The sequence below is a fragment of the Arvicola amphibius genome, chromosome 14, assembly GCF_903992535.2.
Source record: "Arvicola amphibius chromosome 14, mArvAmp1.2, whole genome shotgun sequence".
Classification (NCBI taxonomy): domain Eukaryota; kingdom Metazoa; phylum Chordata; class Mammalia; order Rodentia; family Cricetidae; genus Arvicola; species Arvicola amphibius.
In genome coordinates this window covers 3408757-3433237 of record NC_052060.1, presented here as the reverse complement: position 1 = coordinate 3433237, position 24481 = coordinate 3408757, and the positions used below count along the sequence as shown (strand labels likewise).

At 46.3% G+C, this 24481-nt stretch overlaps 1 protein-coding gene across 2 annotated transcripts in view; it reads left to right on the top strand.

The window, feature by feature from the left end:
• Window positions 1-987: 987 nt before the first annotated feature.
• Ints3 (integrator complex subunit 3) overlaps window positions 988-24481 on the top strand; it is a 41695-nt gene continuing 18201 nt past the window's right edge. For both annotated transcript variants that reach the window (XM_038311598.2, XM_038311597.2), the window contains exons 1-8: window positions 988-1735; window positions 9468-9551; window positions 12165-12248; window positions 18451-18564; window positions 18789-18873; window positions 20502-20568; window positions 22714-22858; window positions 24307-24436. In XM_038311598.2, coding sequence (XP_038167526.1) covers window positions 1589-1735; window positions 9468-9551; window positions 12165-12248; window positions 18451-18564; window positions 18789-18873; window positions 20502-20568; window positions 22714-22858; window positions 24307-24436 — 856 coding nt within the window. In that variant the 5' untranslated portion in view covers window positions 988-1588. The remainder of the gene's footprint in view (window positions 1736-9467; window positions 9552-12164; window positions 12249-18450; window positions 18565-18788; window positions 18874-20501; window positions 20569-22713; window positions 22859-24306; window positions 24437-24481) is intronic.

Below are 24481 nucleotides of genomic sequence, written 5' to 3'. Positions count from 1 at the left end.
TTTAATACATGTGTCAGGTACATAAGTCTATTGTAATGACTTGTTTGTATTTCAGAGGATAAAACAGTCCCATACACCTAGAAGGAATCCAAAGCATACTCAGGAGGACTGAGGAGTAAGTGCCGGAAGTGTATTTGGAGATCAGCCAGTCCAGAAGAGAACAGGCCTGTACCTAAGGGTGGGGGAACAGAGGGAAGTATGAACTGGATGGCCCAACCTCCCAAGGGCTGGGATTACAGGCATTTACCACGCCCGGTTTGGAGCTGTTTACAGCAATCGGTTCGTATGCCTAAAAATGAAAGGTTTCATAGAGATGCACAGTGAAAGAAAGTAGAAGAAATGGACTCACATACAGTCAAACTCTATAACATTCTCAATGGATTGTGTGTGTAACCACGATAGACTTAAGTAATATTTGCCAGTCCCAGGGCCTCAAAGGACGAAGAGAGCCCATCATTTGGTAAACTGTGTGAAGTTAGTGCTGGCGAGATTCTAACTATTTGGTTCGCACTAGTGGATCAACGCACTTTTTTTGTTATTTTCAAAAAGTCTTACTGATAATCGCACACTTGGCTGTGTGTTGCACTCGCAGTTCAGGAAGTAGCTTCAGACCCTGAGGGCGTTTGCTAAGTGTTGGGGCTCCGCCGCTCCTGCCCCCGCAGACACTTTTAGGGGAGCAGTCTCCGAGACTACCCAAGGACAACGGTCCGAACACCTGTAGGGAGTGGGGCGCCGGGGAGACGTCGCGCATGCGCCCTTGCGCGCGCAGGCGCAGCCCGGCTTTTTCCGGATCGCCCAGCGCTCGCACCTACTCCGTACCTCCCGTCCCGCCTCCTGATGCGGAGGAAGGATGCGATAGGACACACTTGTTGCCCATCAGACCAGGCTCAGTTCTTCTCCCTACAATTGGCAGCCCGGGAAAAGGCCAGTCTGTCGTCGTCGGCTTACTCCTTAGAGACCTGGCGCCACCGCGGAAGCCGCGATTGGCGGACGCCCGGGACCGCGACTGCTCACTTCCGGCGCCGGCGACGACTCTGCCCGCTCGGGCGCTCTCAGCCTCCCCCGCCCTTCCACCATGGCCGCCTCTGTGTGGTGTGGGGAGAAGCTGTTCCTCCCATAGCGCTTCTGCCGCATCCGCACCCGCTAGGGGCCGGATCCCAAGGAACCGCGTTTCCCAACCCCGCCGGGAAGGTTTCCCACCCCCACTTCAGGGCCAGGACTCCTTTCCACACCTCGAGAGGCAGAAACTTAGGGTTTCCCCTCCTTTCAGGATAAGAAGCCAGAGGGTTCCCGATCCACTTCTGCAAGGGTGGCAGTCTTGCCCACCTCCTGCAGGTTACAGACTCTTTAAGTCTACCGTGCTTCTGCGCTAAGGCTTTGCCCCAGCACGGCCACTCCAGAGGGAGCATCTAGAGAACCCGCGCCTTCCCCCTCCGCAGGACAGGAGGCAAGAGTGCGGAAAGCCGGGCCTGTGGCCTCCTTCCCACTTGTTCTCTTGCTCCTTGTCCTTGGCAAGCCAGAGTTCTCCATTTCTAGGACTTAACACCCGTCCACTCCCTTGACCTCTTCCGGTCTCCTGGCTGCAGCCATGGAGTTACAGAAGGGAAAGGGGACCGTAGCAGCTGCTGCATCAGGAGCAGCGGGAGGTGGAGGAGGAGGAGCGGGAGCAGGAGCCCCAGGAGGGGGGAGGCTGCTACTTTCAACCAGTTTGGATGCCAAGGATGAGTTAGAGGAGGTATGTGTGGGGGGTGGGGAAGGGAGCTAAGGAATTGGGTTGAGGGATGCTGGAGCGGATACGGGGTGGGGGTGGGGAGAAGAGGCCTTCAAGTTTTTTCCAAGGCAGAAACATTGCTCTGGCTTCCTGCTTCTGGAGGAAAAGTGTGGGTCAATTTCCTGGACAGGTTGCCCTAGTAACAGCTACCGCTATTATGAAAATGTGTGAGGGGCGTTGGTTACAGAAGGGATGTAGCATCCATATTTACCAAAGTTATTTTCATTCCTTCCCACATACACACCAGTAGCTATCTAGAATATCCACCCTATTTGAGTGTGTTAAGTTGAAAAGTATATACGTGTTTACAGGCAGGTGTCTGAGGATTGGCAACTTCCTACAGACTTGGCCCCTCTTTTTAGGTGGCATCATTGACTGTGTGTGGATACAGCGGGCAGTGGTTTTAACCAGGCATTTAGAGTGAGTAGTGTCTGGTTTGCTACAGTCAGCCGTAGTAGAGGGGTGAGCCAGGATATAGGACTGCTTTCTTCAGAACCAGAGAGTAAACACAAAAAGAACATGAGTGAGGAGTCTTGTCCCTCCTCCTTTTCCCTCACTTCTCACCCTGTCCTTGACTAGCAAGAGATGACCCAGCGATCCCTTTCTACTACACACACAGGAAGACTTAGGATGTGTTACAGAATTGAGGCCTGATCGCTGAACTGTGCAATGCCTAATGCATTCATTTCAGTATCTAGGGATGGGGAGGAAACCGACAGGCCCTGGCTCTTCACGTGCTAGGCTATTTCCCTGGCGGTGGTGGATTCCTTTACCAGATGCTGGAGTGGCCAGGTTAAACTCAAAGTTAAAATAATGTTAGATTGCCAGGTGTGGTGGCTCATGCCTGTAACCCTAGCTCTAGGAGGGCTGAGTCAGGAAGATTCTGTGTGTGTGTGAGAGAGAGAGAGTGAGAGAGTGTGTGTGTGAGAGAGAGGGTGTGTGTGTGAGAGTTACAATGTGTGTGTGTGAGAGAGAGTTAGGGTGTGTGTGTGAGAGTTACAATGTGTGTGTGTGAGAGAGAGTGTGTGTTAGGGTGTGTGTGTGTGAGAGAGAGAGAGTGTGTGTGTTAGGGTGTGTGTGTGTGTGTGGTGAGTTCTAGGCTAGCTGGGGCGTCATTAACAAGAAGCTGGCCTCTAGAAACAAAAGACAGAAAAAAAGAAGCTATGTATGTTAGGTCACAAGCTTTGTAGCCCAGCACTTGAGGCAGAAGCAGGTGGATCTCTGTGGGTTTGAGTCCAGCCTGGTCTACATAGCAAGCTTTAGGACGGCCAGAACGACCATAGACAGACTCTGTCTCCAAAAGAGAGGTGAACTTAAATCAAGGTGGCTTTATAGCGACCTTGTTGCTTATCCACCAGCAGATTCACTGTATAATTCTATGTGCATTTGGAGAAAATTTGCTATTTCTTTTTTAATCAACTAAGACAGGCATAACTAGTAATGTAAACATTATTTCTAAGACATGCATGGTGGCACAGGTATGTAATTCCAACAATCCAAAGAGGCTGAGGTAAGAAGTATGTGCGTATGATACATGTGTGGGAAAGTGTGGGAAAGTGTGTGTGTGATGTGTGATGTGGGGGGGGAAGTGTATGATGTGTGGAGGAAAGTGTGTGTATGATATATATGGGGAGTGTGCATGCTGAAATGTGCGTACAGGTCAGAGGATATCTTTATGGAGTTGGTTCTCTCCCTCCACTTGTTTACAGACTTGTTTACAGGATTGAATTCAGCTTTCCAGGCTCACACAGCAAGCCTCTTTATCTGCTGAGCCTCTCCCTACCCCTGTATTATTTTTTGAGATAACTTTTTTGGAGGGGGGTTGGTTTTTGGGGATAGGATTTCTCTGTGTAGTCCTAGCTGTCCAGGAACTCAACTCTGTAGACCAGGCTGGCCTCACACTCAGAGATCTACCTGCCTCTGCCTCTCAAGTGCTGTGGTTAAAGGCGTGCGCCACCATCACCTGGGCTGGGCTGGAACTTACCACCAATTTGACTGTCTAGTGTTGAGCATGGTGTGTTAGCATTGGAGCTTTAGGAGGGTGGCAGTCAGTCAGCAGGTGACTGGCCACCGCTGATCCCTCCACCAGAGCAAGGCTGGATGAGAGTCTGTTGATTCCCATCCTGACTCCTGCAGGACACATGTACAGCTTCCTTTTCTGGGCAGTAGATGGTCTGGCTGGGGGAGATCTCGAGCAAGGAAGCCTTGATGTTCGTTCTCGCTTTCTTAGACTATGAGAACGAACTTTTAACTTCCTAGGGAGAAATGGGAGGGTTTGTTTTCTCCTTTCTGATCTCTTTTATGGTGTGGATGCTTCCAGTATGTCTCAGGCTCCCCCTCCCATGTTTTCTTTGCCCTTTGTCCTTTGCGTCTTAGTTTCCAGCAAGTCTTGCTACACTAGACACCCCCCCATGGGTGTGGTTCTGTTAATCCCTGCTAGGCCATCATGTCTGAGGGCCAGGCCTGCTGGCCTCTTCTTCCTCTGTGCCTCCCCACAGATCTTTGCACACAGAAGTTATCAACACCTTCTGTTGACCAACTGACCTCTGCTCATTCTGACTTGGTAATTTTCCATCGTCGGCCTACCAGTGGCCCAGGAAAGTGGGTCAGCTTTTTGACTCTGTACTTAAAGTGTGCTGGGTCTGATAGGAAAATAGGAGGAGGATGTAAGGTGTGCCACCTAGAAGTTTATCATCTAAAGACAAAGTATCAGGCTACAAGAAGTCCTGAAAAAATAGATGAGGGTAGCGAAGGCGTGGGCATAGTTGGGCATGATTAGCACAGGCTGCTTACAGTCTGCAGTGGGACGCACCCCCCAAGACCGTCGTGGGCAGGGACTGGGACTCTTCTCTCCTGGGGAGTGTTTGTTGTATCCTTTCTTCTCTTTGGCCTTGTTCCTCCCTTTGAAGACTGAAGTCTTCTTTCCCATCTCCATCCTAGTTTGGGGAGGGAGTGAGATAAAAATAGTGGCAGAGGTTGGAGGAGTTCAGAACGTGTAGTTCCTGGTCTCATGAGGCTTCCCAGTCCTGGCTCTTCCATTGCCAGGGAAGGACCAGTCACTTTGAAGGCAGGCCAAGAGCAGGAGCTGTGGCCCAGAGAAATAAGAATATCTTTAAGATAGGTCTCAGAATTATGTTTGGCAAAATAGAGGTGTGTCCCCACCATATTTACTCTGAGAGATAACTCAGCCTCTCTGAGAAATCTCCAAGGGCTGACCTTTGAGTCATTTTTAATTTTTTCTCCCTTAAATCATCATTTCACATATCCCTGACTGTAGAATATAGGTCATTCCTTGGACTCTGTAGGGCATTTGTGCTAGATCCCTGGGAGGATACTGGAGTCTGTCCTCTGTGTACACTGATAGCAAAGGCTGGCTGTACTAGGAACCCAGCATGGTCAGTCACTTCTTGTTGATGTGGGTGCTTAGAAATTGTGCAGGTGGGATCACATTTTCCTTTCCTGAAGATAGTAGAATGAGTGTTTCTAGACTACTCACCTTCTATAAGGGAGCTGTGCACTGTACGCTCAGCAGAGTGTTTCCTCTCACCAGGCCCAGAAGAGGGAAATGGGGTGCGTGTATCTCTAACTCCTGTTTCCCGCTTCAGGTGTATACTGAGAAGCTGGAAGGCTTCCCTCCCTTCCCCGTGCCATCCACTGCTGTTGTCAGGTAGTTTCAGTACGAGAAGAATGAGTTCCAGAGATCCTGGAGATGATAAATATTTACTCAGCTCTCTGAGGTGCTGTCATAGAGAGCTTATTCTGAACAGAGCCATCCTGCCAGCAATTGCTGGCAGCTGTGTGTGTGATTTCATCTTTTCTGAGGACCTTCAGAGACTACGGGGAAAGGATACTGTTACCCAATTATACATCTGGTTTCCTGTGGCCTTTGAGGAGAGTGGTCCTTTTTTGTTTAGTTTTTGCGACAGGGTTTCTCTACATAGCCCTGGCTGTCCTGAAACTTGCTCCGGAGACCAGGCTGGCCTCAGACTCACAGATCAGCCTGCCTCTGCCTCCCAGTGGCTGGGATTAGAGGTGCTCACCACCACACCCAGCTGAGGAGAGAGTCCTTTTGTCACTCAGAATGATTTCTGGTTATTTCTTTTCGTTTGCTTATTTGTCTTTGGTTTGTTTTAAACAGGCTGTCTTTGAACTCCTGATGAGGTTACAGATAATGTACCACCAGGAGCAGTTTTAGATAAAAGTTTTCTTCTGTACCTCTGTTGTCTTAAAATGAATGTGTCCACCCATTCAAATTCTGGGCTCCACTTTCTACATCCTTCATAGGGCCTCCCCGTTTCAAGAGACCGCTTTTCTTGACTGGGCAGTGTCCTGTAGTTAGGCCTCTGATCAGAGCTTAGAACATGGGGAGGAGCCTAGAGAAACTTTGCTCAACCCAAAGCCTCATGAATGTTAAACCACACCTAGACACTTAGCCAGTGCGTAGGGCCTTGGAGTGGGATTTGCAGACTCTTGGTTTTGGATCCATTACGCCTCCTCCCTCCTCCCTTCTCTTTCCTATGTTCTCATGCACACACTCTGTTTTGTTTGTTTTTTTCAAGATAGTGTTTCTCTTTTAACCCTGGCAGTCCTGAGACTCGCTCTGGCCTCAAACTCTTTGAGAGCTACCTGCCTCTGCCTTCTGAGTATTGGGATAAAAGCATGTACGACCACCGCCTGGTGTTTCCTCTGTTCTCTTAACGGCAAAATAAGAGAAGCCTTTCATGAGTTGGGAAATTATCCGTGTCCTGTGGCAGAGGATTTGGTTTTCAGGAACCTTTAAGGACATGCCATGAGAAGTAGTGGCAGGAGGGCTAGCAAGATGGCTGACTATGGAGTAAAGTTACTTGCTGTGACCCCCTGATGGCGGATGATTGCTGATTTCCAGGAGCTGACCTCTGGCCTACACACTGTGCCCACACGCACACCCCCCCCACATACAAGTAAATAAGTGAAATTTAAATCTTAAACAAAGAAATGGTAGGAGATTGGAGAGAGCCAGGTCTTCAAGGTTAGATTTGTGCAATTGCTGAACTTCACAAATAACACAGATTCTATTTAACTGAGACTGTGTGCATGGTGCAACTTTATGATACAGGCGTTATCTCTGGGGTTTTGTTTGCTTTTTGTTTTTGTTTTTTTTTCTCCAGATAAAACCAGGGTTTACAGAAGCTCAGCTAAGATGAGCCTCGGCCTGGCTAGCAAGGACCGGTTCAGTCCATACTCACTTCCCAGTGGCTTCTGCTGCCGGGCTGCTGCTTGGCTTCCCTTTGGTGATTCAACAAAAATGTGTCTATATTTGATAACGAGCAGTGTGTGGAGCTTCAGGTTGCTGCTGCTCACCATCTCCCTTCACTCTGAAGCTGCAGTTAACCTAGGCTGGAGACAGGGTGCCAGCAAGACATAATCATCGGCTAGGTTGGTCTCTAGTCCTGGTGACTGTCTTTCGTAGAAAGGGACAAGGTTTGATAAGAGAGGAAGCCCCTCCTCAGGTTTTCCTCCCGCACTTTTCTTATACAGGAGCAAAACTGGGTGATAATGGCTCCCAGAGCTCATGGGTCGGCTTCCACGTGATCGCACAGTTCCTTTTCACAAGTATGTCCTTGCTGTTTATTAAGGCTGAACCTGCTGGTCTGCCCTGATTTGAAGCTAGGCCTGCTGTCAGAGTGGCAGCTGTCACACCCAGGCAGTCTTAGGTTTGGACCCATCAGCGCCTCCTCTCAGAACCTTAAACTCTTTTCCAAGATTTATTATCGCTGAGCATGGTGGGGAACGCTGTTAATCCCAGCACTCAGGAAGCAGAATGAGTGGATCTTTGAGTTCAAGGCCAGTCTTGACTACATAGTGAGGTCCAGGACTGCACAAAGAAACCCTGTAACCAAAAAAAAAAAAAAAAAAAAAAAAACCCAAAAGCAACAAGAAAGGTTTATTAATAGTATATTGTTCTGTTTTTGAGACAGGGTCTCACTTTGTAGACCGAGCTATCCTGGAACTTAAGATTTATTTTACGCGTATGAGTGTTTTGCCTTCGTGGCTGGCTGCACTGTGTCAGTGCAGGGAACTGAACCTGCATCCTCCACAAGAGCAGCAGATTGCTCTTCAGTCCCATCGCTTTGGGCTCCTACCAGGTGGACGTAGATAACCTCTGTCTGTTCTGTTCCCCTTTCTCGTGGCGTGTGTCATAGCCGCAGAAGGTGGCCAGCAGGATCATCGTCATTATTACTGCGTTGCTTTTCCTTTGCAGCCTAGGGCTTGGGTCCAAAGTCTCAAAGATGTTCGGGTTGTTTTTTGTTCGTTTGTTTGGTTTTTCAAGAGGGTTGCTCTTAGTAAAAGCTCTGGCTGTCCTGGAACTTGCTTTGTAAACCAGTTGAACTCACAGAGATCTGCCTGCCTCTGACCCCCAAGTGCTGGGATTAAAGGTGTGTGTCACCACCGCCTGGCCCTTAGGGTTTTGTTGTTGTTCTTTTAAGTTTTTGTTTCTTTTGATGTTGTGAGATGGGGTCTCACATAACTCAGGCTGTCTTGAATGCTTTGTAGCCAAAGATGACCTTGCATTCCTGATGCTCTTGCCTGAAGTATGATCCCTTGCCTTGCTGTACCAGCGGCAAGCGGCAGGGTTTTGTTCCTACATTGTTGTTACTGTTTCTTTTCCTACACAGTCTCACTTTGGTGGTCCAGCTGGCCTAGAATTTACAGCAATCCTGCTTTTGTCCTGAGTGCTGGGCTAACAAGTGTCACCACCACACCCAGCTCCATCACAGGCACAGGTGCTGTACGTTAGTTTCACTGCTGGGCTGCAGCTTTAAATTTCTCCTGTTGTTCCTTTTCTCTATATATACTTTTTTCCCCTTTCTTTTTTCTTTTTCTTTCTTTTTTTGTTTTTTTGAGATAGAGTTTCTCTACTTAACCCTGAACTCAGAGAGATTCACCTGCCTCTGCCTCCCAAATGCTGAAACTAAAAGCATGCACAACTTTTGATTATGTTTTAAATTCTTTTTATAAAGTTGGCTTGCTCAATTCAGAAATGAAAACAAGTCCCATACCTTATATTTGACTTATGTTAAAAAGTCTTAGGTTTTTGGTAACTTTATATTTAAAATTTAAAGAAAAATTATACAAATTTTGCTATGCAGCCCAGGCTGACCTTGAACTCAAAATCCCCCTGCTTTCGCTTCTTGAGTACCCAGATTACAGGTGTGCACCTTCATGTTTGTTCATTATTTTTGGACAGACGATGACCATACTGTGTCACTAGGTTGTTCTTAACTCCTGGGCTCAAGTAATCCTCCCATCCCAGCCTCCTAATTACTTGGGACTACAGCCAACACCACTTACTTGACTTTCCTAGTCTTAGAGGCAAATGGTGTCAGTTTGCCTTACTGTGCCTTTGGTGACGTCCTCCAGGCTGTTCTCCGTGTACTGTTTTCCTGTGAAAGTCAACATTGTTAATTTTTATGACTTTGTCCTTCTTGGAGGTGTTGCCCACTAGCTGTAGTACACGGTGATGGTGGTGCTGGCCAGAGTCAGCTGATAACTGCTGCTGTTCTTCTCACAGTTGTTAGTGGCTGTTCCACGTGCAGCGTGTTTCTTTTTTAAGCAATAGCAGAAGAATGATCAAGCTTGAAGTGTTTTTGGGTCAGAAGTACTTCATAAGCTGTGTTATAACGCACTCCCCACTTGTTCCCATCCCTCCCCACAGAGGTTGGAAAGGTGTATGAGTATTGTGACGTCAATGACGACTGGTGTGTCTGAGCGAGAAGCTAACGATGCCCTCAACGCTTATGTGAGTACCATGTCCTTACATCCGTTCTGCTTGGGGAGGCTCTGAGATGCAGACAGGAAGGAGGAAAGATGGTAGCCAGGATTTAAGGGACTGAATTCACATCTTGGTTCCTTAAGTGAGGTTTTGCTCTCCCACTAGGATAGTTTATTTCTTGGAGCCTTTTTTTCTGAGATCAGGCCAGCATCATACTCAGGGTCCTGCTCAGCCTCCCAAGTACGTGATCACAGCTTATGCTATCTTGCCTGACTTACATAACAACTCAGTGTTTGACTGGGTGGCTCAGTCGGTCAAGGGCTTTGCACGTAGCCCCAACAGTCTTGAGTTCTCATTTCTGGATTCTACAGGATGGCAAGAGAGGATTGGCTCTCAAGAATAGTCCTCTGATTTTCTTTGACAATTTGTAAACTTTTATTTGTTTAGACTTGGTCTCAGCCCTGGCTCACCTGGAACTTGATGTGTAGATTGTGCTGGCTGAACTTAAGAGATCTGCCTATGTCTGTTTCTCAAGTACTGGCATTAAAGGCATGTGCCAAACCAAAAAAAGAAAAGAGAGAGACAGAGAGAGCGCCAGGCAGTAGTGGTGCACTCCTTTAATCCCAGCATTTGGAAGGCAGAGGCAGGCTGATCTTTGAGTTTGAGGCCAGCCTGGTCTAGAGCGAGTTCCAGGACAGAGAGGGTTACACAGAGAAACCCTGTTTCTGAAAACAAAAAGGCATATGCCACTATACCTGGCAAAAATTTTTTCAAGATTTAAAAAAATATTAACTCATGGGACCAACAATATGGTTCAGCAGATAGTGATTCCTGCTGTCAAGTGTGACAGCGTGTTTGTTCCCTGGGGCCCACATGGTGGAAGGTGAGAAGTCACACTAGCAAATCTTCCTCTGATCTCTATATGCTTCATCATGTATGTGCACGCGCACACACGCACAAACACACAGGTTTTTAAATGAAAAAAATGCTTGTCTTATAATTTCTTTGCAAATCTTTGGCTGTCCTGGAACTCACTGTGTAAACCAGGCTGGCCTCGAACTCACTGTGTAAACTCAGGCTGCCTCTGCCTCCTGAGTGCCGGGATTAAAGCTGTGTGCCACCACCACCCGGCCTGCAAATCCTTCTTACATGTGTTTTATCTTTTTCTTCTCTGTAAATCTGTGCAGTTAAAATAATTTTAAATAGCACATGTGAGAAATTTATATAGCAGCGATATACAAGGTTGCTTACAAGGTCAGGGTATCTGTCTCCAGGCTTCACTGCCTGAGTCCAGTCCCTGAGAGCCACCTCCTCCAAGTCGTCCTGGACCTCCATGGGCATACTGTGACATTGTGTGTGCACACGCACACCACAGAAATTAATTATTTAATGAAAAAGAATTTAAGTAATGTGGTTGATGGCTCAGTCAAGCATGGCGGTCTGAGCTTGGGTCCTTGGTTATCTCTAAAAAGAGTGGCAACACATTCAAGTAACAGTAGCCTGGGAGTGAGGTGTGGTGGGCACAGTTGGATTCCTCAAGCTCATTGGCTAGCCAGCGTAGCCAAATCTGTGAGCTTCATATTTATTGAGAAGCCTTATTTCAGAAGCTACAGGTAGAGACTGAGTGAGAAAAATACCCAACATCTACCTGGGGCCTCCTTGAACATATGCAGACAACACACACATGTATAACACACATATTACCTTATGTATGTATGTATAACACACATATTACCTTATGTATGTGTGGTATTGTATATGTGAAAATTTAAATAGTGAAATATGTGTGAAGATGCTGTAGTAAATCCTATTGCTTTGTATGTTAACTGAAAGAAATACTTTAAATAATTGTTACTGAGCAGTGGTAGCGCATAGCTTTAATCCCAGCACTCAGGAGGCAGAGGCAGGCAGATCTCTGAGTTCGAAGCCAGACTGGTCTACAGAGCTCATTCTAGGACAGGCTCCAAAGCTACATAGAGAAACCCTATCTTGAAAAAAACAAAAATAGGACTGGAGAGATGGCTCAGTGGTTAAGAGCACTGACTGCTTTTCCAGAGGACTCGGGTTCAATTCCCAGCACCCACATGACTGCTTACAACTGTCTGAAGATCCAGTTGCAGGTGATCTGACACCTTCACACCAATGCATATAAAATAAAATTAAATGGACCATAAAAAAATTTTAAAAAAAGAAAGAAAAACCCTAAATAAATAAATAATAGTTGAAAATAATTTAAAGGACTCTTACAGAGTCAATATTTAAGAATTACTTGTGAATTATCAGGAATCATCATTGCTGTGCTGACGTGCCAGAGGTTCTGTGGTTGCCTGTGGTCACGATTGGTGTAGGTCTGTCTCCACTGCAGGATTTACGGCTCCTCTGCTTTTCCTGTCTTACGCACTCTTGGATTTTCTGGCTCTAGCTCAGGTGGTCAGAGAAAGCAGTACATTTTTCCTTTTCCTCACCTCCTGAAATAGGTGTCTCATTCCTTTTAAGAGAAGGAAATCAACACATTTGAGAGTTGTTCCCCCCCCCACCCCCGTGACGTGTTATTCAAGAGTCTCAAGAATATTAGGAGAAATTGTGCTTGCACTTCCTACATGTGAGTGACAGCTAATTGTTTTCTCTCTTCCCTCCCAGGTGTGCAAAGGACCCCCCCAGCATGAGGAGATCTGTCTAGGCCTGCTTACTCTTGTCCTCACGGAGCCTGCCCAAGCCCAGAAGGTAAGGCGCCTGCTCTCTTCCCTGGGTCCTGATGAATCTGTGGTACCTTTACCCTTTAACTCAAGTCGCATCAGATTCTAGACAAGAGCTTCATCACCTTCTTCTCCAAATGTGATCTCCAGTCTCTTCTTCTCAGTGAATTCATTGGTCTCTGGCTGGAGTCCTGTCAGTCCTCACGTTCTAAAGCTGAAAGGCAAAAAAAAGCAGTTAGGAGAATAAGAATAACATGAACGTTAAGGCTTTCCTGTTCTCTCGCTCTTGGAGAGGCATCCCCTCCCTCCCTTCCTCCCTCTCTCTCCCTCCCCCCTTCTCCCCTTTTTCTTCCCCTCCATAACACCAAATAAATGTCCAATTCCAAAAAAAAAAAAAAGAAAAAAACCATGAACGTTAAGTTTTTGTGTAAGACATGATCATAGCTCAAAGTCCAGCATTTGGGGGGATGGGAGAGATAAAGGACAGCTGAGTCTGTGGGAGCTCTTACCCAGAAGAACAAAGAACAGGCTGCAAATCATAGCATGTAACCTTTAGATTAAATAGCTTAATGTACTGATTAAGAAAACGTGGGAGCACAGTGGAGTCTGACTTCCTAATGAGTATTGCCAGAGACCAGCGTGGCCTTTTCATAAACAGAAGAGGCTCCTGGGAGGCTCAGGACCAGGTGAGATAGTTCCTCAGGATTCTGTTCTTTTTATAAATTAATTCTTCTGTTTCTCCAGATAGCCCTTGTCCAGCAACTTTGTATCTTTTGAGTCTTAGCATAATAGTTAAAGTTTGGATCTTGCTGGAACCATCTGAAGGAAGTGAGAAGAGTGAGGGACTTGGCTCTTGGCCCCTCACTGAGCACAGCTGGTGTGGAAGGAAACAGATGTGCTCTTTATCTTTGCCTACTGGGTTCCACTCCATCAGTTGATCTGTCTGAAACCTGTATGGTGTTTGTAGCTTTTCCCTCCCTCTAGACTGAGTTCCTCTAGTTCCTCTATAAGGTACCTTGGAACCTAGATATGTTGTCATTTGTTCAGGGATAACCAAAGGAAACTCATTTGAAGGGATACAGACAGGATGCTCCTGGTACCCTAGCAGAGATGCTGACCTCAGTGAAGTATGTGTGGATGTGGGAACCTGCTGTGTTTGTACTTCTCTGATGCCGGCTTGGGTGCCCGTGGAAATGAAGGGGTAGAACAGCAGCTCTTCACATATTCTCGCTTTCCCAGGAGAAAGACCAGTCATTTTGAATTTTATTCAGGTAGAATTCTATGTGTGCTTTCTGGCTTTCTCTTCTTTCTCCTTTTGAGATGTGTCCCAGGCTGACCTAGAACTCCTTCCCTCAGCCTCTCAAGTGCTGGGATTTCAACTCAGGCTGAATCTATCACCCAGATTCTTTTTTTAAAAAAATATTTATTTATTTATTATGTATACAATATTCTGTCTATGTAGATGCCTGCAGGCCAGAAGAGGGCAACAGACCTCATTACAGATGGTCGTGAGCCACCATGTGGTTGCTGGGAATTGAACTCAGGACCTTTGGAAGAGCAGGCAATGCTCTTAACCGCTGAGCCATCTCTCCAGCCCTCACCCAGATTCTTAAGAGATAAATTGGTGATGTTAATTTGATGGTGCTGAGCCGTAACATGAGCTCACTGATTTTAAAGACGTTGTTGGCAAAGAAGAAGGTGGATAAGTGAGTTTATTTCCTCTTGTATATATTTTTATAGATATTATAATTAAAATCTGACTAAAGGGCAGGTGAGATGGCTCAGCTGATAGATGTACTTATCACATAAGCCTGATGACCTGAGTTTGATCCTCATAACTTATGACAGAGCGGGCGGACAGGCTCCCAAGATCCCAAAAGGTGTCCAGTTCGTTTGTTCTCTCTCTCTCTCTCTCTCTCTCTCTCTCTCTCTCTCTCTCTCCCCCCCTCTCTCCCTGTCCCTCCCTCCCTCTCTCTCTCTCTCTCCCTGTCCCTCCCTCCCTCTCTCTCTCTCTCTCTCCCCACCTCTCCTCCTCCCCTCTCCCCCTCTCCCTCCCCTCCTCTCCTCTCCCTCTCTCTCTCTCTCTTTCTCTCTTTCTCTCTCTCTCTCTCTCACACACACACACCATATACACACTACATAAATTTTTTAAAGATCTGATTGGATGTTGCTGTGTGAGGCCCTGGGTGTGAGCCCTGGTTTCCTTTACTCCCATAAAACTGGGTGTGGTGATGCATGCCTGTAAGATCAGTAGTTGAGAAGTTAAGATAGGAGGATTGCCTTTTGTTCAAGACCAGTTAGAGCTACCTATCAAATGCCAAGCCAATAAGTTAAATAAGTAAGTAAATCTTGAAAAATAAAAATGGCTGAGTGATGTTAACACACGCCTTTAATTGCAGCACCCAGGAGGCAGAGAGGCCTGTGAATTTGAGACCAGCCTGGTCTACAAAGCAAGTTCCAGAACAGCTAGGAATACACAAAGAAACCCTGTATCCAAACAAAACAAACAAACAAATAAATAAAAAATGACTGGCAAGATCGCTCAGTAATTAAGAGCATTTATTACTCTTGCAGAAAACCAGCTTCAGTTTCCAGAATCCATATCACAGTTCACAACTGCCTATAACTCCAGTTCCGGGAGAGCTCACCTCCAAGAAATGGCACATACATGGTGTACTTAAACTCATATAGGCGAACAAATAAAGAAATAATAAGCTCCAGGCCAGTCTGCATTACAGAGTCAAACTTAACTTACAGCAGGCAAACAAAACAATAAAGCCGAAATCATCTCAGTGCAAATTAGCCTTGCCTTCTGGAGAGGGTTGTTTCAGATGAGGTCTAAGTCTGCCTGGGTAAATCAGGGAAGGAGCCGGCAATGTCTGCTGCCTTTATTTTCTTACCTGATTTGGCAGCGAGAGGCCACAGGGTTCTACACCACAAATGTATGTTATGCCATGAGTTTGGCTACCGAGTCTAGTAAGGGCTAGAATATTCTACTCCTTTTGCACTGTGGCAGGCCCATGCTCCGAAGGGAGTTGAACCATCTCACTGGCTTTCATAACTGATGACTGCGCCAGCTTCGTCAAAGGCTGAAGGTGTCTAAGTCAGTCCTCTGCTTGTGGGTCCCTAGGTTAGACCTCTTCAGGCAAGCATGTTAAAGTAGGAGGAACAGTTTTAGATGAGGGAGGATCTATCTATCTGGTGAAAAAGCCATTTGGAGACTTGAGTTGGGTCAGGCTGGTGGAAGAATTAGTGGCAGGTCTGCCCAGTTGTTTATCCTTCTCTGGCAGGAGTTGCTGATAAGGGCTGACCTTAATGTATTGTCTGAGACTATAGCTTTAAGCAAGAGGACTGTTTGTAAGAGTTTATTAGGGTTAGTTCTGCCTTTGGACAGAAATCCAGGGTGGATTTAAGGTTTACTTGGTCATGGTGTCACATGACTTTAATCCCAGCATTTGGGAGGCAGAGGCAGGCAGATCTCTTGAGTTCAGGACAGCCAGGACTATGGAGAGAAACCCTGTCTCAAAAAGAAAAATCACAAATTTTAAAAACATATACACAATGAAAATCAAAACAAACAAGTCAAATCACTAAAATAAAAAGTGCCCAAACAAAATGAAACCAAAACCCCCATTAAAAAAAAAAAGCATGAAAGGCATGCGGTGGTGGTGCACACCTTTAATCCTGGCATTCGGGAGGCAGAGGCAGGCAGATCTCTTAGAGTTCGAGACCAGCCTGGTCTACAGAGCTAGTTCCAGGACAGGCTCCAAAGTTACAGAGAAACCCTGTCTGATTTTGGTTTTTCAAGACAGGGTTTCTGTCTGACCTTGTCCTAGAACTTGCTCTGTAGACCAAGATGGCCTTGAATTCAGATTCGCTTTTTTTCTTCCTGACTACTGGGATTAAAGGCGTGCACCACCACTCCAGGTGTGCAAATAACTTCTTAGTTAGGAGTGGGACCCTGTGTCACTAATTAATTAATATATATAATATACAATTAATTAATAAATATAAAATTAATTATATATTAATTATTATTGATATATTAACAATATATTAATAATATTATATATAATATATTATATATAATAATATATGTAATATATAATATATTATATATAATATGTCATATATTATATATAATGTAATAATATTATATGTAATAATATATAATGATATATTATATATAATATATCATTATATATTAATAATATATCATTAATAATTAATAATTATTATAATACATCTATTAATTAATATATAATTGATTTATATATATATATATATATATATATATCTCCCTCCCTTCCTTTTTTGGCTGGGTGTCATGTGGCTCTGATTGCCGTCAAACTTGCTATGTAGTTGAGGATGGCCTTGAACTTCTGATCCTCCTTCCTGCCCAAACGCTGAGATTGCAGGCTTGAACCTCCACACCCTGCTTTTTGTTCATCTTTTTTGTTGGTAGTGGTGATGATGGTGGGTTTTGTTTTGGCTTTTTTCAAGGCAAGGTTTCTCTGTATAGGCCTCGAACTCACAGAGATCCACCTGCCTCCGCCTCCTGAGTGCTGGGGTTAAAGGCGTTCAACACCACCACCTGGCTTGTTGTTAATCTGATGCCACCTCTGCACCAGCCTTCTGAGGTTTCTATTTGGCTAAGAAGCTATCTAAGTTTTGCCCTTCGACTGAGACCCAGATAGAACTCAGCAGGCGCAGGAGGAGCTAATGAGGTTCCCTAAGGCCTGACCTCATTGAAGAAGCAGTATAGGGAAAGCTCTAAGGGGAAGGGAAGCAGTGACTCAGAAGAAACTTCTACACACCCTGTCTCCCTCCACCCCCATTCCCCAACCCCGGGCTGAGGATGCTGAAGGACCTCCCCTCTTCAGTACTTGGCATTCAAGAGAAAAGAAGAAAGCATTTAGTTAATAAAATTCATGTTTAGGGACTGGCAAGTGGACTGAGTGGGTAAAAGCACTTGCCACACAAGCCTGATAATTTCTGTCTCAGACAAGTTCAGAGTTCAGTCTCTGGAATTCAGTCTCTGGAATGTAAGTAAAGGTAGAAGAAACTGATTCCATAGAGTTTTCCTGTGAGACACACACACACCTTCACACAAAGTAAATAATAAAAAATGAATGTTTGTTTTGTTTGTTTTTTTCCTGAGATAGGGTTTATCTGTGTAGCCCTGGGTGGCCTGGAACTTACTCTGTAGACCAGGCTGGCTTTACAGAGATCCACCTGCCTCTGCCTCCTGAGTGCTGGGGTTAAAGGTGTGCACCACCGGGGCTGGAGCAATGGTTCAGTGGGTTAGGAGCACTGGCTGCTCTTCCAGAGGACCTGGGTCCAATGCCCAGCACCTTCATGGCAGCTCCCAACTGTGTTACTCCAGTTCTGGGCGACCCAATGCCCTTAGACATACATGTAATCAAAACACCATGCACATAAAATAAAAATAAATCAATTATGTGGGGAAAAAAAGTTGCGCACCACCATGTCTGGTTTTGAGTGGCTGTAATAGTTCATACCTGCGATCTCAGGAGGCTGAGACAGAAGAATTGCCATACATAGTGAGTTCCAGGATAGCCTTAGCTACAATGTAAGGCTCTATCTCAAACAAACAGGAAAGTATTTGGTTTTGGTTTTAAGCAAGGGTCTCACTTTGTAGCTCAGGCTGGCCTTGAACTTGTGATTTCTGTCCCTTACCCTCCAACTGTTGGGATAATAAGCATGTGCCACTATATCAAGCTAGAAAGTGCGAGACCCTGGTCCCTTGGCAAAATTCCCTGTGCTACATCTGGCTGAGTTAGAGCACGTCTGAAAACCTCTGGGTTTCTCTTTGACTTTCACCCAGACCCATTTCTCAGTGAACTCTACTGGCAGATGGAACGCAGATGGCTTCCACCTGGGTTTGCTCAGCTTGTGGCATCAAACAGTCTTGACACTTTCTGAAAAGGGAGGTTGGGGGACAGGGACAGAGCTACTAGCAGCTTTGCCCAGCAGCCTTTCTTGAAAGCCTTATTAGAGAATCTTGAGTCATTTTCCCTACCCCAAGAGGCAGAGCGGAGGGTCGTTTTGGAATGGAGGAGCCTGTAGAAGGAAGAATCCAGAGTGCAATGTGTCTGTTGCCACTCAGTATCCCACTGCTGTTATTTAAGAGCCAGGCTTGGGTTGGCTGGGTGACTGTGGGGTCAGGATCTTGCTCACCGTCTACTCACAAACCTTACTTGTCACAGTGTTACCGGGACTTGGCGCTGGTGAGTCGCGATGGCATGAACATTGTCCTGAATAAAATCAACCAGCTACTCATGGAGAAGTACTTGAAGTTGCAGGACACCTGCCGCACTCAGGTAAGGCCAGGAAAGACGGAGGATGGCTGGAGTGTGACTCAGTGTTAGAGCATGTGCTTAGCATGCACAAGGAGGGGCCAGTCCCCAACCCCAGACAAGAAAGATAAAGAACTCCATGGTGTAGGCTGGAGAGGGTGTGGGCTGTAGCCATTACTGTGGGTGACCGAGTTAGCTCCTTTCTCAGCCTCACATCTGTGCCCTGTGTGTCTGTTCCTCTCTGTTAGTTGGTGTGGTTGGTTCGGGAACTGGTGAAGAGTGGCGTTCTAGGAGCCGACGGTGTCTGCATGACGTTTATGAAGCAGATCGCAGGTGAGCTTGTTGGCAGGAGCGTGTGAAGAAAGGGAAGGAGCCCAGAGATAAGCTTAGGCAATGAAGGATGCTTAAGTACCCAGGAAGCGTGATTGATGGGTTCTTGGACCCCAATGTAGAGATCTTATGACCACATATGTTGCAGGAAAAAAATGGATTGAAAAAATCACAGATGGCTTTAGAATCAGTCTTGCCTTGATTTCTTTCCTGCTAAATTAAGACCTGACCAGGTGTTCAGCCTGTGTTAGCCATTGCCACTCTGGAGTGAGGGGCGTGCTAGATCAGGAAGGTGGGCAGGAGAAACAAGGGAAGCCATTTGCTCTCTGCCTTTCTGCTTTCCCTGGCTCCACCCCTGTTCTAAACACTGGCTCCCTAGTCATTTTGGCAACTAGCTGGGGCCAGTTTGAGGAATAGCGTCACAGAACAGTCCCTGACATTTAAGGTATTTTTAATCTCGGCATTCGTGACATCTGTCTGAAATATTGGGTATGGAAAGATCTGCCCAAACTATCTCTTCTGCGTTTGGGATTGCTTGTGGGGTTTTTTGTTTGGTTGGTTTTTTGTTGTTGTTGTTTTGGTTTGGGTTTTTTTTTTCCTGTTAAAAACAAGAAAGGAAACAAAATATCAATGACAAATAAATACTAAGTGAAAATGCGGCTGAGCCTGCAGCTCACTTCACCAGTGCCCACCAGTGCCTCTCGTTTTGTTTTCTTTCTTACGGTGGTGAGAATTGAACCCAAGGCCTCACTGTTTAGGCGAGCACTCCGCCACCAAACTGCGCCATGCCCAGCTCTACTCCACCCTTGCTTTTTTTTTTTTTTTTCCTTTTTTAAATGAAAAAGTCTTGCAATGTAGCCTGGGCTGGCCTCAAATTCGCAATCCTCCTGCATCAGCTTCCTTGATGTTGATGGTCCAGGCATGCACCATCACACCCGGCTATGCTTTGCCCTTTGCTCAGGATTTTCTCTAACACTGATGTTCCTGCGTGGTGCGTATGACCCTAGCCTTTGTGATGACAGTGTGAACACTGAGTTTTCTCGCTGAGACCCAGGGCGGTGTGTAGCGTTGGGGTGCTGTGTATTTTTATTCTTTCTTGGCACTTCCTTTTCTGTTTGACACTCCAGCCCCACTTCTCATCCCAATATTTTTGTCTGGCAACACTGCATGTTAATTCTGCTCCAGATCTAAAGACTGATGTCTAGAGATGACCCCGAGCCTGCCCGGATCCGAATCCCACCCTCACATCCGGGTACTAGACTGCAGCCGTGCCAGGCACTACGTCTCTTGCCCTAGTCGAGATCACACCTTTGATTTTCAACTGGGGCTTCTGTCTGTCTCAGATAACACTTTTCACCGAGAAAGCGTTCCCTCTGCATTTCCTGGTGGGTAGAAAAGTCCAGGCTCTGGTAAAGAGGCAGTTCTAGAAGAATGGAACTTTCTTTCCCTTTCTCTCTCAAGGCAAAGGGGAAACTAAAACCTAAAAGGAGAGAGAAAGGTTATTGTAGCATTCAGGGCAATAGTGATGGGATAGCTGGGGGGACCGGCAGGATGAGGTTTGTTCAATTAGCTGAGTTGCTAATAGAGCTACTGTATTCTGATTCTTCCCCTTCCCACCCCCTTGAAATCAGGTGGCGATGTTACAGCCAAAAATATCTGGTTGGCAGAAAGTGTTCTGGATATCCTGACGGAGCAGAGGTAGAGTTTACCGTGAAGGGTGGGGCAAGAGCCAGACACGGCCATGAGGGGTGTGGGTATGGGACGTGGGGAAGAAAGGCTCATGGCTGTAGTGTGCTCTGATGCAGTGAGAAGGTGGCAGATGCCACAGTGTGTCCCAAGGGATGAGGAGTGGGAAAGAAGGACCTTGCTAAAATATCTCAGAGCCCAGGAAAAACTGGTTTCATCTGATAAGGGTTTATTTTTGACCCAGACCTCCTTGGAATGTTTATATTTTGGGGGAGCTGAGGGGGAAATGAGCTCAGTAGAGGGGGCTAGCCAACCACACAAGCCTGGCAGGTACCTCGCCTTCGCTTCCAAGCTTCTCAGTCCAGCACATGCTCTTTTTTGGAATGGCACAGGGGCAGTGTGGTGAAGAAGCAATATAGAGCAGAGAAGCACGTTAGAAGGCGATGCGGGGCGCATTTGGCTCTCTGCCCCCCCCCCCCCACACACACACAGTGAAATGTGTGAGGGCAGCTCTAGTGTGGACATTTGCTTATGACTTTCCCTCGGCGCTCTCGCCCCAGCTTCCACATCTTCATTTTAGCATCTCTTTCAGAAAAAGGACATCAAGTCGCCAAATGACTGGGGGGCCTATTATTGTCCATATTTGTTTCAATTTAGAAGAATGGTTCTCTTCATATGCAGAGTTGTGCTCTGCCCAGGCAGCTGTGCAGTGCCACCTACTGCCCTGAGCTCCGTTATGCAGCTGCCCTGGGACTGGCATCCTCACAGTAGCAGGGGGACTTTATTACTCCGCCTCTGCTTCTCTTTAGATCTCATTTCTTTGTTACCTTTGGCTAGAGAGCCTTACTTCCATCTCCTCTTCTCTTCATTGTGCCATCCTAGTGGTCAGGTCTGTCCTTTCCTTCTGCTGGTAACTTCCTCAAATTGATTTTCTGTTGTGTTCCTCGTGCCAGAATTTGTCCCCTCATCCCTTAAAGCTGGATTTCCCTTACAGGTGTCACATAGCAGCCCCTTTGCTGCCTATCCCCTTCACAGTTTTGGTGAAAGTGAACACCTTGCATTTTAAACTGTTCTAGCTTGCCTTCCTGTTTCCCTAACCTTTCCGAGTGTTATTAGGGGTGTGGGGGGAAAGGGAAGTATGTGTCCTTGGCTAGCATTTCCATTCATGGAAGCAAGGACAGTGCTGGGCATAGCAGTGCATGCCTCTAATCCTGGCATTTGGGAGACTCAGGCAGGAAGATTGCTGTGAATTCAAGTCTAGCCTGGGCTATATATATAGCAAGACCATGTCTCAAAAAACAAGAGAAGACGTCAAAAGAAAAGAAAATCTTTTAGTTAATTAAGTGGCTTGATTACTTTTCCTGAATCAGGATGTTGCCTGGTTATATTAATTAAACTCTTCCTCCAGTTCTCAGCCTTCCAGCAGGGGTGTCAAAGCAATTACAAACTCGTTGGCACTGGAGGCAGCATTAGAGAGTTGGGAACCTCCCTGCTGTGTCTTTCCCTTTGCCCCTTTTGAACAGATAATGCTTTCATTGCTGTTTTCCAGGGAAAAATCTAAAACTCTAGGGAAATGGGCTTTACCACCTAAATTCAGCTGTTGCCCACACTACCCCACCCCGCAACAACCTCCCAGATTTTGGCTTAGGGCTTAGGGCAGGTGACTCATTATCTAAGGGTGGGGTTGGTAGCGTGGTTGACCATAATAAGCCTGATAGAGGGCTAGTACAATGTGTTCTGAGAACTCCAGGTCCTGAGAGGGTCCTGAAATCCCCAGAGGGCCTTGCGTCACACTTAGAGAACTACGGACACGGAGGGCATTTTCCGTGGCAGAGCAGGAGAGGTGTAGCTTGCCTCTGTCCCAAGTGCCCCACATGGGGTGGCCCTGGTGCTTGAATGAGTCAACCAACACAGTTATCCTTTGGCAGCTACGAAAGTTCTTACGTTATAAGAGGTTGATTTCATTCGGCACCTACCTTTGTTGGGTATCTGTCTGGTAAAGAAAATCAGTCACACCTTTGCCTTAGTCAACTCTTAGAATAACAGCCTGAGGAAGACCCTAAAGGACAGAGCCATTCTCAGTGTGTGGTCGCTGATGAGCTTCAGGTGCAGGTCTGGTCCAGGCAGAAGGTAGGTGCAGTGTCTTCCTTTCTGCAGGGAGTGGGTCCTGAAGAGCAGCATCCTCATCGCCATGGCTGTGTACACATACCTCCGACTTATCGTGGACCACCATGGGACTGCCCAGCTCCAGACCCTTCGGCAGAAGGAAGTTGACTTCTGTGTCTCCTTGCTTCGGGAACGGGTAAGGGAACAGGATGAGATCAGTTTGAGGATGTGGTCTTTGCCTCATCATCCCTAGACAGAGAATTGGTGTGGAATACCCCTTGCACTTAGAAATGTCACAAATAATGCTGGCATCCAGGGTTTTTCTGGTCGGTTTCGATTTACACTGTTGTACAACAGACAGGAGCTGTTCTTGTGTGTCCACTGTTACATCAACACCACCTGTTCCGGAAGTAATTGACATGTTTACCTGTATGGATTATGAATTTATTACTATAGTTTCTCCCAAGAGAGATATTCTAAATCTAGGCTACTATGAGGCTACTGGCCATATTGAAGAATTTAAATTAAAAGCAGTTACCGGATAAGTTCAGTAGTTACAGCAGATGCTACTCATGCAGGGGACATGGGTTTGGTTCCCAGCACCTACATGGTGACTCACAGCCGTATGTAATTCCTATTCCAGGGGATCTAGGACTCTTATGGCCTCTGGGCACATGGTTCTTACATACATGTGGGCAAAACACTAATATACGTAAGAGTAAACCTTGCCAGGCGGTAGTGGTGCACACCTTTAATCCCAGCACTTGGAGCCAGAGGCCCGTGGATCTCTGTGAGTTCGAGGCCAGCCTGGTCTATAGAGTAAGATCCAGGACAGTGAGAGCTACACAGTGAAGCCTTGTCTTGAAAAACAAATATATATACACATATATACATACATACATGTATGTATGTATATGGAAAACAAACCTTAAAAAAACCAACTTCAAAGCATACCCCTTTAATCCCAGTATTTTGGGGGTGGAGGCAGGCAGATCTCTGATTTTCAGCGAGTTCCAGGGCAGCCAAGACTGCACAGAGAAACCCTGTCTTGAAAACCCCCAGAATCAGCCAGGCCATTGTGGCGCACACCTTTAAATCCCAGCACTCAGGAGGCAGAGGCAGGCAGATCTCTGAGTTTCAGGACAGCCAGGGCTGTTATATAGAGAAACTGTGTCTTGAAAAAGAGGAACAACAACCAAAGAAAACTTCCCAAAATCTTGGAACTGTGTCCATACAATTGTGTAACACGTGATTTTAATCAATAGTGTTTGGACCACACAGTTACACAGATCATTTCTTTTATCACAACTGTCTCTTCTGTTGGCCAGAATGAACTTTGCTGTAGGATGCATGGGGTGCTACTTCCCGGCCCCATACTTTTGGAATTCAGTTTCCTTGAACTGAATCAGAGCAGCTCCATGTGGGGAGGGACTTGTTTGATGTGAGAGTCCTCAGGGCTCTCAGCCTCTTCCTGAGCAGCTGCAGCCAGCCCCCTTGACTCCAGAAGCAATCATGTTATGATTTCTTCAGCCATCTTTTCTCCCCTCCACAGAACATGTTATTTTGTGTCCTCCCTCTAGGAGGTGAGCAGTACATGTTTTATCCTCCCTCCTGCTCCCATTCTCCATCCTCTCTCCCTTTCAGTTCATGGAATGTTTGATGATTGGCCGCGACCTTGTAAGATTACTTCAGAATGTTGCTAGGATACCAGAATTTGAACTGCTCTGGAAAGATATCATCCACAACCCTCAGGCTTTGAGTCCTCAGTTTACAGGTGAGCAAGTCCCTCGGTGCGCCCTGTCCTTGTGTGTTCTGAGTG